Source organism: Chaetura pelagica, unplaced genomic scaffold (assembly GCF_000747805.2).
Source record: "Chaetura pelagica isolate M959 unplaced genomic scaffold, ChaPel_1.0 scaffold21, whole genome shotgun sequence".
NCBI classification, from domain to species: domain Eukaryota; kingdom Metazoa; phylum Chordata; class Aves; order Apodiformes; family Apodidae; genus Chaetura; species Chaetura pelagica.
In genome coordinates, this window is record NW_009952251.1 from 367,694 (window position 1) to 383,228 (window position 15,535).

Here is a 15,535-nt window from a genome sequence, read left to right on the forward strand (position 1 = left end):
ATTCCTGCTCTAGTATCACACACTGACTCCTATTTCCCATTTCCCTGTTAGTATTTACTTGTTAGAAAAGTACAATCTAAAATGAAGTGGAAAAGTAAGGTAACCTTAGAGGATGAAGGAGATAACAAAGACAGCTAGGTGTAGCTAGGTCTGTATTCATTACCAGACAAATAAGCCTTTTTAAAGCTTTATAGAGCACTACAGCCATAGCAGCAAGTTGGTTACATTTACTTACATTTTAACAAGCAGCAATTGATTATTACAGTTTCTAGATAGTAAGAGACTATTCCTACACTGGTATGTGGGCAAGATACCACCTCTCCAAGTACCTTCTGTAACAGTGCTACCTTCCTGCAGTAATTTTTTGCTTTTTTTCATCCACATTCTGTACAAGCCCAGAATAGGCCCAGCTGAGAAAAGTTCTCTTACGTTCCAATTTTCCCAGTCAAGTCAACTGGAAGTTTGAATCTGCATAGAACACTGGGCCAAATCTCCAAACTTCTATTTTGCACTCGCTATAATGTGCATTTGTCACCTATTTAACATCTGACACATATTTAACAATCTAACCTTGTCCACTCATGCAGCTGCAGTTGTGCCACCTCTACTACTCAAGATGCAAACCTTCTGTAGCATGTGTATATCTTCCAAGCAATGCCTTTTACACCTTAGTTTGATTTCTCAAATAGTTAACAGGACAGTAAGAAGAATAAGCAACCAAAATGCCAAAAAACATACGCGATGGGTCCAGACATTCCCTTCTTAGAAAACAGCTACCTAGTTCAGGGTTATTTTGTAAGAATCACACATGAATGCAGGACAGGGCTAGGAAGACACTTTGCTTTTGTCTTTTGGTTTCAGGATAAAAAATAAGCAGGCAATTATCTACCTACCTAAATGTGGAAACAGATCAGCATCCAGCTGCTGTTTTCGAGTGCACAGTTTCACCAGTCTCTGTAGCCGGCTCATGCAGGACGAGTGCGGAGAAAAGGCTGTGGCTTTCATGAGGACCCGGTCAGTCCTTGGAGGGTCTGTGACAGGAGCCCTAGCAGGTGGCAGGAGGGGCAGAGGTCTCTTGCTAGACAACTGCCGGGCTTGTGCTATAGTGTGTGTGGTGGGTGCCACTCCCTGCATTGGTAGGCTGGTGTTCAGAGGTTGAGGTGACTTGCAGACGACGCCCTGCGGTAGCCCTGTCGGCTTTAACGAAGCTGATGAAGGTGGCAGATGGGAGTGCTGCTGCTGCAGAGGCTGCTGCTGCAAAGGTGCAGGAAGGGGGCTAAAGTGCTCTTGGCGAACTTTTAAAATTTCTGTCTCTCTCTGGCGCTGTCGGTTTTGAGCCAACTTGCTCTGCAACTTTTTCCTCACTGTTGCCCCTTTCTTCAGGTCATCATCCTCCTCGTTGAAAGCAAAGGGGTCTTCTAATTCTGCCTCCAGGTAGTGGAGAGGAAGCCTAGCCCCTGGAGGGGAGAGGGACATCCCATCCAGTCCATTGGGCATCTTCAAGGCCAGGGTGGGCACTGTCAGGCTGAAGGCCATAGCATCCATCTGATGCCTTGCCTTTACCTCCTCTATGGGATCATTCTTTTTCTTCCTCTCCTTTTTCGGTATAAAGCCAAGTACCTGCAGGTGGCTGTTGCAGTACCTTTGAAAAGTAAAAGCAATCACTTATTAACTCAAGTCCTCCAAGTAAAATCTGAAGAAAACACACATCACTAAAAGGAAATCCACACACAGCCATCTCATGTGAACTTAGATCAAAACACAAGATGAAGCATACACAACTGCTTCTAATACAACAGATAACTGTGGTGTTCCCAACCTGCAACAGAAAACAAAAACTTACACAAGTGACATTTTGTAATCTTAAGATGTAGAAGTCTCCAGTTGTTATTCATAGGAGGCTGACATACAATCATTCAAAATATTTACTATGTAACAGGGTAAATACTCACAAAACAAAGCAAACAAAACAAATGGAATGTCTGATACATAAAACTAACAACTCAAGCCATTAACTCTCATCATTTCAAAAGCTCCCAAGAAAAAGCATGTTGAAGACTACTTCCTTTCATTTGGCTGCTCTTCCACTGGAAGTAGTTAACATTTTCATCAATGCACATGTTATTGTTATGAATTCCACTGTAGTAGGGAGCAGTTTCTTATATGGGTTATCTAGAGATACCTGCTGAGAAGGGTCACTATTTGCTCTTAATGAAAAAGTAGAATAAATATTTAAGTTCTGTTTTAGTAGTTTAATAGCATGAATTTTGTAGCCAGAGGATTAACTGCATGTTCTTCAAACAAAAATCCAGCTTAAAAGAAATTCTCCGCTGCTAGAAAGTGATTACAGAATGCCAGGAATATGTAAACATACAATCCACAAATATGGACTTTAAGCTCTTCTAATACAGAAAACCTTTTATAGTAACGTTATTAACAAAAAAAAGGAAAAAAAAAGGAAAGCCTGTCATGAAAATTAAGAGGAGAAGAGTTACAATTTATGGCCACAGTAAACATACTAAGAAGTAAGCAATTAATTTTTGTCCAATTAAAACAAGCAGGTGATAGAAATGTAGGAACCATGATCTGATCCTTTTCCTGTTTCACATATGCAGGCCCTCCTGCCTCTTTAGAATGCCACCAGCCATTGGACTTCTGTCCTTGCAGAATCTCAACTATATATGAAAACAAAGATACGAGGAAAAAGTAATGTCTGCATCAAGGTATTAATGAACAAGCTATTGATATATCCATGATGTTATTCACCTGGATATGAATAAGGACAAGATACAGAAATATACCATGAAGGTATAAAAACTGATCAGTAAGAATCTGAGAAAAAAAGTTTTGCTGAACAAATAAGTTCAACTATTTCTGGTCTTCATGGAGAAAAAAAATAAGAGAAAAGCCCAAATCAAAATGCAAAAAATGTTTAAAACTTCTGTTTAGTGACTTTCAATTTGCTGTTCCACCCCTAAAGAAGCAATGTGTGAACTGCTTCTGGAGGGTCTATAAAAGGTAAAAATTAAAAAGCAAATTTATATATTCTCCTGAACATCCTCCATACATGTAATTTCTTGAGGGATCCACACCCATAAGGATTCACAAATCAGAAAAGGTTGGAAAGTACTGCTACTTGTTAATGTCTAAATAATTTATTTATTACATTAAATTGTAAGTAATAAACGTAAAAGAGGCAAGCTAAAGCCAGCAACATGGGGAGTCCTTAATAGAATACATGGAATACTGTAAATTCATACTGAGAGATGCACTTCTAAAAATAAAATTATATAATGAGGGCTCACTAAAGCCTTCCTTTTAGTCAACAACAGTATCCACCCTAATTAAAATTAAGCACTTGTTAAGTATTTTGTTTTAACAGGAATGATGAGATTAGTTAGAACAGCATTTTTAGTATGGCAGAAGACAAGAAAAAAAAATATAGATTGAAAAATACAATGGAAATTTTTCCCCTCTTACTCCAATAAAATAAAAGTTTTACTCAATGTGTATGCTTCCTTCACATTGTTCAGAACGTAAATGATGAGCCCTTGTGCTTGTACAGGTGCGAGGAGTTATAACTGCCTGGTCTGCATTCATTTTGAAAAAAAAACAAAAAGAAAGCAAAAAACAGTAAATGCTAATAAATTGGCTGGCTAACATTTGCTGAGTTTGGGGATATTAAAAGTTTTTCTTGTTCATATAACTCATATAAGAACATATAAGAATATAAGAACATAATATAGCTCATATAAGAACATAATATAGCTTTGGCTCTTACAGGTGACCATACTGCATCACTGAAAGCCAACGGTATCTTATATAGGCATCACCTCTAGACACAAACCTGCAGGTTATCAAGCTACAACATAATGAAGTCTACAGTTGAAGACTCCAGCACACGTTGACTGGGGTCTGTGCTTTAGGCTCTGCCTATCAACGCTCTGTCTTCCAGGACAACCAAGGCTGATACACCTTGCCTGCTGGACTAAAAGAAGAAAGAAGCTGGGAAGAGCACTTAAGTCTTCTCTGAGTAGAGAAGACTACACACAAGCAGCTCCAGCTAGCCATAATTTATTAGCAACAACTCAATTCCAGCCGTGCCAGGCTCTAGTTGGTCCCATGAGGAGCCAGGCAGGCATGCACACCCACTTCCCTGTCCTTCAGGTTCCTGGACGGCTTTTTAGTTGGCCCTGGCCCAAACTGGCTCTGATTTTACATGGTGTTGCAGAGCCCTGTACAGACATCAACTGGCTCCGCTGGAACCAGTCTACAGCCAGCAAAGTTAAGGCAATGCACTCTCTCAATCAGATATAATGCCAGGGATGGCATTAGCAGTTCATGCTCCATGGAAGATAGATTACTGGGAAGACTGGAATAGCATCTGCAAATAGCACAGTCTCTTTCACATGGCTCCAAGCACAAAACCCATTAGAGTCAAACTAGCCATACAAGAGTCAATTCTGATATGCCTGTCTTAGTGGCATAATCTGCCACTTCTATAATGTGCCTGTGAGTTAATTCTCAGCTAACGGTATCACACTGAGCATCTGATACAGGCTTTTTCCCCCATTCCTTACAAAGTGCCAAAGGCACTTATTCAGTGCAGGTGAGGTTGAATGCCATCAGCACACATGGCAAGAGAAGTGGGTTGATATATAATCATCAAAACTACTGTAACATGAAGCACACAAAAGGTGGTGGGTTCTGAAGGCTTCAGCTGGACAGTTTCTCACATCACTAGGAAGGCAGAATCCAGACAGCAAGGTTTTCTACCTAAAACTGCATTCTGCTTCCCAATATGTTCCAGACTGGTATCAAGTTCTGTCACTTACTTAAAGGAAGATCCAAATAAACCAAGAGCATCATGCAAAGTAACAAAGAACCAGCTAAACTGTAATAACCCTGTCCTTAAAAATTAAGTGGAACTTCATTATCTGTGTGTATTTGATAAGAAAAAAATTAGCAGACATATATTCACAGAAAATACAGATACCAAATCCATGTCTGTATCATCCTGTATATATTATTTAAAAAAACAAGATAATTAATAAAGAAACTAGACTTCAAATAGGCAATGAAGCCATGCACTATTAATAGATTTAATTTGTAGAATGTTGATGGTTAATAAGAAATCTAATAATATAGCAGCATATTAAAAATCTTTGTGGCTGGTAGATGTGTCTGGGGGCAAGTTGCTTTTTTTTTAATTATCTGTGGACAGACTATGAAGCTTTTAGATATAATGCATGCATCCTGTTAAGAAATTTAATTTTTTATCGTATCTGAAAGTATTAGAAGATGGCTGTCAGAGAATCATACAGCCTGCTTTTGGTCATGTAAAGTTACATGTCTAAAACGGTGACAAAATTACTGTCTGACAGTAATTTTGTACACAGAAAATTAAAAGCTATGAGCAAACAACTCAGACATAATAAACATCTTTATATCAAATGGAGTGTGAAAAAAGTCTCCTAAGAAACAGATACAGGTTTGCCAGCCAAAAAAACCCCAGTTTAGAGTAAGCATAGTCTTACCACTAGCATTCATTACATTTTATTGTTAAAATTAAACTATGCCCTGAAAAGCAGTCTTTTAAAATATTCTTTCAAACTATCACATCATCTCATTTGAAATTAAAAGTTTATTTTCTCCTTCAGACACCTGCTGTCCTCTTCAAGTGCTGTAATGTGACACTCGACACATGCAATTGAATTATTCTAATATAACATACACCAGATGTCATGACCACACTTCACTTTCACTTGAGAAAAATCAAAAAGAACAAAGTGTGAACTCAATTCAAGGTGTAAAGAAAAATTTCAGATTCCATGGGAACATACGAGACCTAAAAAAAGTGCCATTAATTACTACGATTCCTATTGTTTTAAAGTATGACCCCTAGTAAACAGCAACTCTGGTTCAGTCAGCTCTTGCATCTGAAATTACAGCACACCATTTGCACTAACAACTTCCATGATCATTTCTGCACTCTTATTTCCAAAGAGCCTCAACTGTAAAGTAGCAAAGAAACAGTCACTGACTGTCAAATTACAGCTTTAAGTTATTAATCTTGTGTCATTTGAACACTTGCTTTACAGTTTTTGACAAACATTCGTGGTTTATTCTCACTTCATCAGTCTCCTCAACTGAGAAATGGCAGGTGAAGTGCAAGTTAATTTAGAGCACAGTCCAACTGTTGTTTCAGATAAGAGAGGGAGCTGTGAGCTGGGAAGGAAGTTATATGTAGGCCACAGTGACTGCTAATAATGCAAAAGATTAGTGAATGGCAGCTAATAACGTGAAAGGTCAGCGAATTGTGGTTTGGTTCTTTTTTGGCATATTTTGCTTATATTTTAAGTTAAAAAAAAGTATTTCTTACAGAACAAACAGAACAAGCCTTAGATAGTTAACATACACATTAGTTAAATACTTCGTTACTAGAAAAACTCACAACAATGACTCTGAAACACAAAAGTTATATATACCTAGCAGTCAAGATTAGACAAATTCTGCTATTTCAGTCAAAGCAACGCTGATGAAAGTGGTGTTCAGGAACTCTTAAAGAGCAAGGAAGAATGCCATTGTGGTTACAGTATGAGCTGCAATTCAAGAAATTTGGTTTGAATTCCCAACTCTCCCAACAACCTCAAATCATTATCTCTTGCAAGGCATTTAATACCTGGCCACCTTGGGCATCTTCATGTGGGCAGGGAGGGAGAAAGAAAGAGGGGAGGCAAAAAAGAAAAGGGAGTGGACAGCACTTTCCTAGATGGCTCATCTGTTATCAAGCAATATTTATTTTATTCCAGTAATACAATACTACGTATCAGTACCAAGCCACAAACACTGAATTATAATTCTGGATTCATCTCTACGTGTCACTGCTCCCTAAGCCCAGAAGTATGCATTTTCAACTGTTTGTCCTGAAAAAAGAGATGGAAGTGTGCTTTTGGCAGAGCTGGCCAAACAAGCAGGCCTTTTCAGGAGCATGTACTGTGAGTGACAAAGCAAACTAATTAGAACAGCAGGTACAGAGTAGAAGGTCTGATCCACAGTTTAGAGTGAATTTAAGAAAAGCAATGAACTCTCCTGAAAACTTCCATGGAGTAAGTTATTGCCCACTTTCTGAGTACTTGACTTCCACAGAAAATAAAACAAAGTTTACTGGTTGTAAAACAAAATCCTCAAAGGAACATCCTGGAATTCAATCCATTCAGGCCAGTTCCTCCCTCATCCTGAAATCAGGCAGCATCTTAAAAGAAAACTTATACCTACATCCCAGCAACCTCCCACTTGGCAGATGGGTAACTGCAACTCACCTACGGTCCTCAGATTTGGGGATGGGGTTGGTGCAGCGCTGGCTGTTATACTTGGCCACATATTCACATTGCTTGAAGGGGGCAGTCTTGTCCTCCAGAACGTGTCTGATACAGAAGGCGTAGCCGTTAAGTCGCCTCTGCTTGCACAGTTTGGGGCTATATGAGCACAAGGGCTTATTGTCAACCTCAGAGAAGTGTATGTGTTTGCCTTCATACATCACGTGACTCTATTCCTTGTGAACATCAGCTGAAAGAACAGAAATATTAAGATAAATCACATAAGGAAAAAAAACATTAATTTCTACATTGTGTGTTTCATTTTGGCAGGGAAGAGGGATCCAAAACAATACCTGATTTTAAATCTTCTTTATCATATCAATATTAAGAGAAAGCCCCAAGGACACCACTATCCTGGAATGATGATGAATCAAGAATGAAGCAGATTGTCTAAGGAAAATAGCAAAAAGTCCAATGTCAGACAGAAAAAAATAGATATTATTGCTTAACAAGTAAGTGGACAAAAGTAGCCACTAAGCCTGTGGTTCAGCTGGCATCCAAAAGCCAAATCCACAAGCACAATAGTTTTAAATCAGTAGTCACAGACCTTTGGAAACCATGAAAGAAAATTACTGGGGAAAAACCCCAAATTCTACTGCCACCACACTTAAACCTGTTAAACAAAACTCCAATCATCTACTTCAAAGTGATTAGGAGCTACAAGTTGAAAAAGGTTAAGTGTCAGATTAGATCACTTGCTTTCAAGAATCAAGTTGAATGATGATTAACTCATTTGATTGCAGAGGTTTTACTTCAAGTATCTTTGCTTACAAAAACATGCATGACTATCCATGCTCTGCAAAATTTTATTTTCACCACACCTGACCAACAGTCTCAGATCTTACAGCTGCCCACAGCTTCTGCAAGCACCAATATGCAGTCAGTCCTGAGATCATCATGGCTCTTCAGAGCTTCTCCTACTTTATTGTACTTATTTTAGGTAAACCTGGGCATTAATAATGTCAGAAGCAGTACTCCCATGGATGCCAGGAGGGCTGAAATGTCACTACAGCAAAAGGCAGGGTTTTCCCCCAGCCCCAAACAGACTCCTACAGTGCAACAAAATAACAAATCCATGCAATTATAAGGTACTTTTAAATTTCCTAAGACTATGGAGTTTTCCACAATTATCTTTAAAAATAAACCACCACCACAAAAAAATCCACCAAACCACCCCAAAGCAGCTTCAACTAAAACAGTACACATATTCTGCAACTTAGTCTGCAATAGGAAGCTTTTATTCAGAAAGCCCATCCTGAAGCACTGAAATAAACCCTTTTGAACACGGTATATTCAGTACTCAGTTCCGTTTCATATGTTGCATATCAAACGAAGGAACGTACATAAAGGTGATATTCAGGAAATACGTAATACATTAGAGGCACGTGACAAATGCACAGTTTACCACCACAATCAACTTACTTGTTCCCAAGGCCTGAAATGACAAGAACTCAAATAGAAGGAAGGAGCCTACACAGACCTTGCAGGAAAGGGGCAGTTTCCTGTTGTGAAGGTACAAACCTTCACTTCCCACTGTATAAAAGAACCTTGAGAAAATGACAGGCACTCAGGCATCTACAAGTACAACTTGAAGTCACTAGGGCAAAACAAAACACCCTATCACACCTCTAACCATAAACTGCATAAACCAGGCTTTTCACTAGCATGCATCTAGCCATAGAAGCAGAACAGAAGACTACTGAAAATTTAAAAACACACAGTTCTTAAAATGGATGTACATGCGCATGTGTAGCATACAAAGCATCCAGAATGGAGACATGCACTACAAAATGTAACTAGCACAACTGCAAGTGACCTGATTAATCCTTTGACAATAATAAGGATAATTTTGTATTAATACACAGTTCCCCTTCCATGTGCACATACAAGCGCACACACCCCCAGGAGCAGGAGCCTCACACTTTGTTTATGTCAGAGAGCCACAACACAAGCAGGGACATTTAATCCAGTTCCAATCACCTTTCCCAACTTCTCTCCATGCATAGAAGAACATGAAAGTACAGTGCACATACTATATGTATTTTAAACTAATAATTGGAGTATGACCCTTGACAACGCATCAGTCTTAACAAAAATGTTCACTGTTGGCTGTGCCCTTCAAAAAAGCAAAATAGAAAAACGAAACTAATTCTTCTTTAGCATGCTGAGAACCACATAACCCTTCCAGACACCTTTGGTTAAGGCAGATACTGACATACACCTCAGTATCATCCAGCAGCGATGTGAAAGAAAAAAATAAATCCCATAGTGACATGCCCAATATGGGAGCTGTCCTGAGAAACAGCTTCTTCCATTACTATGGCAGAGAAAGTAAATAAATGTTTCTTAACTAATTGCATCTCATACACAGAATGAAGCTGACAGAAAGACATTTGTTCTGGAGTTTGCTTCTCTTGGTAGTTAATTCAAGTTTGTATTTGGTGGCATACTGGTCGGGATGAAAAACTTGGAAGAACAAGTACATCTTGCAGTTGGGTAACTCATATGCTGCTCTCTACTTTTTTTTCTCTTTATCACCTTCTTTTAAGCAGCTACTATCGTGCTTTGCAGTTTTTGAGAGATCAAGGACCTTCTCTTTTGCACAACTCAGCAACATTTCCTTTCTGAGGGTTATCAAGCAATAGGCCAAAGAAAAAGAGTTCCTCAGAATACTTTCAAAGTAAACAGCAAGAAATGCATACCTGGTGTGCCTCCATTAAGCTTCTGTAAAGAAACTGCTCTGCAGTTCCCAGCCACTATAATCCTGGATTTATTCTTGTGCCCCCAGTCTTATTTTTGGATTTAACTCATAATTAAATCTTATTTTTGCATTTAACTTGACTGTGACAAGGCAGGCAGTGTATTTTACCTCTCACTTGTCTGTCTGAAAGACACAGGGCACAATTACAATGCCCTAAGAAACATTTATGCAAAAATACTGACAATAATCCCCAGGGAAACCAATAAGCTTGAACATTAATTTTGGGATCTATATATACAACAAGAGAAGCTCATGCAAATATAACCATACTAAAAATTCTGATAGGAATCAATTAGTGCAACTACAGGGTAACAAACAAAAAGAAAGCTAATATATCTAGCAGCCAGTGTTATAAAAAACACCCTGCAGCAATTCTCTTAAAGTCACATCTTCATTGGTAGATTCCTACACATTGGAATCTATGTAGATACACTGCCAGGATAAGAGACTGAAGTTGTATTTAACCTAATAAGATATTTTTCTTTTTACTTCAAGAACCTTTACATCTGTTGATTCTGATTTAACCTGATAGACTATTTTATTTTGAAAAAAAATACAGGAGTTGTTAATAGAGCTTTTTGCTGCTACATAAAAAGTAGCACAAGCAAGGAAGAGGCCGATGTCACTTAACTGAAGAGAACTGAAACTACACTTAGCTAAATAGTGGGTGGGGGAGAAATTATTTTTGTCCCACAGGATTCAGTAAGAGATGACGGAAACATGGACTTCCCCCCTGGAGAAATCAAATGCTTAAGCAGCTGTAATTCACTGAAAACATATCAGAGTACAAAACTTTCTGTTTTGGGTTTTGCATTTATACTCTACACTGAAGCTGTAGAAATATTCAAGAGAAACATAATTTATGCCTATATATTCTCAAACTGGCTTTAGCTACAACCCAGGAATGAGAAACCAGAGGTTGCTTCTTGAGGAACCTAGATTTCCCTTAAACAACTGCTTCTAAAGAAAAGATTTTGAGATAGTCACAAGAAAGGGTTCAAATAACAAATGAGAACCCAAAAACATGTGCCATTGCCATGACTGAGGTTTTAAAACTCACAGTAGGAGGTAAGATGAATATAGAACGGTCACGTACCACACAACACAACATCAGAACTAGCGGTAGCTGATGAAGCTAGTAAGAGATTCATTTTTACTACCCACAGGTAGTGAACTGCTGGAACTTGCTGTTACAGGAGGCTATGGGACCAGATAGTGTTACTGAGTTCAAACAGACAAAAGCCCATGGACAATGGGGACATAAGCTATGTACCTGCTCGCATGCCTAATTTAACAAGTAAGTATGTTGGAGGAGTAAGAGAAGAATTACACTGAAAACTGAAGGGGCTTTCGTGTTCATCCTAAATAGCGTCACTTACTCCTACGGCCTAAGATAGAACAGTAGGTTGGATCAACCCTGATCTGATCAGACTGCAGCTTCATCACTTATAGCAGAGCTACTTGTCCTGCTGAGTGCAGGCACTGATGGTCCATAGGACACCAGAAGGTGATTTGAAATGTGACTGTAAAAAGAGAAATGAAAGACTTAAATACACACAGGTAGACACCTGCACAACCATCAGTACCTGCTGTCAGGCACAGGAAGAAGCCAGCTCCCTACTGCTTTCAGTACCAGCAAGAAGGTATAATCAGTTCCCTTGCAGCCCAAATCACAGCTCCAGGACAGCTACAGCTACAGGCTGTGGCTCTGCACTCCACATACACTATCCCAAAACAATTAAATAGTCCTTCAGAAAGGCTGGGAAAAAATGTAGCTGCAAACTTTGGAGGGGAACCTTTGCTAGGTTCAGTATCAGTGTTATGTCATGCAGCAACCTGGAACCTGGCATCATCTGCAGTCTACAGAGAGGTTAATGGTCAAGTCACTATTAGAAAGCCCAAAACATTATAGCCTCACAACTAAACTGGTAATCTTGAGAAAACATCATGCTGAAAATATTGGAATATTTTAAATCCTGTGGGTTGGATACATTCTTAAAACATATGCTCAGAACTTGACAGTCAATGTACGTAAGACCCTTTTAGGCAATGGAATCCCCAAATGCATTGTAAATTGCAAGGCAATTATATATGTCAGTGGTTAAAAGATGTATAATTAAGAGGACTGAGCTCAGAGCTTCACACATTGCATCCAAACAAGTCATGGTTAAAGAGGCCCTAACTGCATTTGCTAATGCTAGCACAGATTTCATGTTAAATTGGTGTGTTCATGACATCTCACAGGCAAGGTATAATCATCTATATATGCTTCCAAAACCATCAGCTTGGGGCCAGAAGTGGAACATGGCTCTCCAAGAACCTTAGCTTTTCTACAAACAGAAACAGCATAAATAGTAGTTTTATTGAGTCCTCAACTTAACCAATAAAGAACAATTCCCTGCATTGCCACTATCTAACCCTGTTGCTGAGACTAACAATAAATACAAAGATTTTATGATGTTCAGGCTACATGGAATTTCATCTACTCAGAGAGGAACAGAGACCATAAAAATCATTGCGAAGAGACAGCCATTTAAAGCTACTTTACAGTAAAACCTTTCAGTCAGTATTAGCAGAAACTACATTACTAGAGAGAAAGCAAAAACATTCACCTTTTCTAGTTCATACTATGAGGCTTTAGGCAACTAGTACCTCTCTCTGAAGTGCTCTGCTTCTAACATGGGAACCTGCATCACATCTAACTGTGGTCATAACATCAACACCACAAAATAGTAACTTATACCTCCATTCTGTGATCTAACCATAACTTTGGTTTAATTCAGGTCACCTACCAGCTCAACTCTCTACTATGACCAGTTACCTAACCAAGCCTGCTATAAAATTCTGAAAACAGGAGTCTTCTTGTTAGTAAAACCATCCAAACTGAGCCAGAAAACACTGGGAAGCAACCAAAGTCAACTACAAGAGTTCCTGTAAGGAACACTTTTACCAACTAGAGCACAATCCTTACTCAGTAAATCCTCTGAAGAGCCCTGAACAAGTCAAGGTCCTGTACACACATGTAAGTACCCTGTCAGATGAAGGCACTTAACATGTTAAGATATTTCTATACACTTTTAGATACCACGTGGAATGCTATTTTGGACTACTTTTTTTCTTACGTTAAAATTTACCTAGGAAGATAGAAGCAGTAACTGACCTCATTCTGCCTTTTCAGAAAGCTTGCTATTTCAACTCTGCAAAAAGGCAGTTTATATTGCATAAGAATGTCCAGTATCTTGACAGAAAAGCAGTATATTTTAGGCAATACTAGTAATATAGATCATGCATCAGAATATCATACAATATATACAGAATTAAATGTAATTATTACTCCTAACAAAAATAGTGGCTAGAGAACTTACAGACTTGTAACAAGCTTCAATCAACAGAAGAAAACATAACTAAGAGAAGGGAATATAACTCTTTTGTTCCAAAACCGAACAGGTTCTTCTTTTTGTTTTCCTACACAAAATGAACTTAAACTTGAGTTTTAATTTCAGCTGATTCACTCATCTGAAAACAAGACAAAGACAGCCCAAAACCTAGAAAACAACAAACATTTAAGATCCTATGTACTTCAGAAACTTCAAAGGATTTCTAAAGAGAAAAGATGTTAAATAGGAAGATTCGTAACTGTTGCTAAGAGCACAATTCCCATAGATTTCAATAAAACAACTTCCTAAATGTGGCTATTCCTGACCTAAGGTTCAAGACAGGCTCTGTATCTTTGGAAGTCTCTTGAACAACAATTTCTCTATTTGACCAGGTTTCAGGCCCAGTCCTGCAATCACATCCTCACAGGCAGATTCTCATGCCTGCACAGATGCACACTTACTTCAACGTGGCTATAACCAGGCCCAGCTTTTGCCAGGATGAGCGAGGCTGCAGAAAGGCAAAGGCAGCCTTCAGATATAGCAACAAATGGAACATTTAGGCCATTACAACATTGCAGAAATGTGCTTTAAAATGTTATCTCAAAGTAGGAAAACCACGATCCTGAGAGAAAGCAGAGACTAAACATAGCACAGCATACCTTACATCTGTACTTCAAACAAACAAACAAACAAACAAAAGGCCCTAAGTCCAAGTCTTTTATTTATTCAAATAACAGATAACCTGCACTTGCATATAAGGTTAAACAAAATACCTTAGTCTTATTTTTAGTCCCAGTGATGCAAAGACAAACAAGCTTATTTTCACACAATACAGGAATATCATTCTTGACTCAGTGGGAATACTCAATAAATAAAATAGAGCAGTAGAGCTCCTCACAGAGCAGGCTTTTAGCAGTTAAAAGCTATCAAAGTTTCAATATGGTATTACATTTGTCCCTCCTGAGGATTTACCATACCATGAGAACGTGATACTTGCAACTCTGTAGGACCAGGCCCTACGCACAAACTCATTCACTCATCATAAAAATACTGAAACATCAAAATAACTCCCACCAAGCAAATTTTGGGTTGTTTTCTGTAGATAATGCAGCTTTACAATTAACAAAGCTTGTCTGATGTATTGCAAAACAAATTGCAAACAAATCATACAAAAGGCTGAAGATAGCTGCGAAAACGTCACCAGGTTGCAAGTGACAGTTTCATACAAAGCACAAGTGCTCTGGCTCATCAGTCAGCAGCAGTACCTGGTGGGTACAGCTCCAGCGTGGAGCAGTGCCACTACTGAGGTGCCCGTAGGAGAGGGCACTCCCCTAAACAGGGGAACGATGATGATGATGCGTTGCCCTCAACTGGCCAACTTTCTTTTCCAGTCTAGAAATCCTCAGAAACTGAGAACACCCTTAAAATAATCCTTCATTGTGTGTTGCTAAGGAAAAAGTTAGTTCTAACCATAGTTCTACATATTTTTATCAGATGGTATAATACACAGCTTGAAGGTAAGTGTTACTGTCATTTCCAAAATTCGAGGTTACGTGTACAAAGCCCTGAGTGTTTTGAGCTAAACAACATATTAAGGAACATTTGACCAAAACTAGACACATCCTGCATTGGAAAAAGGAGCTATTTCACCTGTGCGGGGTGAAGTGCCTTGTGGTGGGTTTTCCAGTGGACTCACTTCACAACTACCAGACGTCCTTTTCCCTGAAAAAAAGGATCCTTTCATTCTCAGTCCGGGGGGGCAGCAGCACCGCAAAGGGACCCCCCGCCCCAGCAGGACCCCCAGGGAAGTGCCTTGTGGTGGGTTTTCCAGTGGACTCACTTCACAACTACCAGACGTCCTTTTCCCTGAAAAAAAGGATCCTTTCATTCTCAGTCCGGGGGGGCAGCAGCACCGCAAAGGGACCCCCCGCCCCAGCAGGACCCCGCGGGACAGCGAGGGGCCTGGGCCCGAGCCCAGACACGGCCCGTGCTGTGCGGGGCAGCCGAGCGGGGTCTCG

The 15,535-nt window shown here is 39.3% G+C and overlaps 1 protein-coding gene across 1 annotated transcript in view; it reads right to left on the reverse strand.

The window, feature by feature from the left end:
* Positions 1-15,535, reverse strand: part of INO80D (INO80 complex subunit D) — a 36,409-nt gene that overhangs the window by 16,412 nt on the left and 4,462 nt on the right. The window contains exons 2-5 of the mRNA XM_010007318.1: positions 15,168-15,239; positions 7,673-7,769; positions 7,323-7,569; positions 894-1,642 (exon numbers count right to left, since the gene is read on the reverse strand). Coding sequence (XP_010005620.1) covers positions 894-1,642; positions 7,323-7,540 — 967 coding nt within the window. The 5' untranslated portion in view covers positions 7,541-7,569; positions 7,673-7,769; positions 15,168-15,239. The remainder of the gene's footprint in view (positions 1-893; positions 1,643-7,322; positions 7,570-7,672; positions 7,770-15,167; positions 15,240-15,535) is intronic.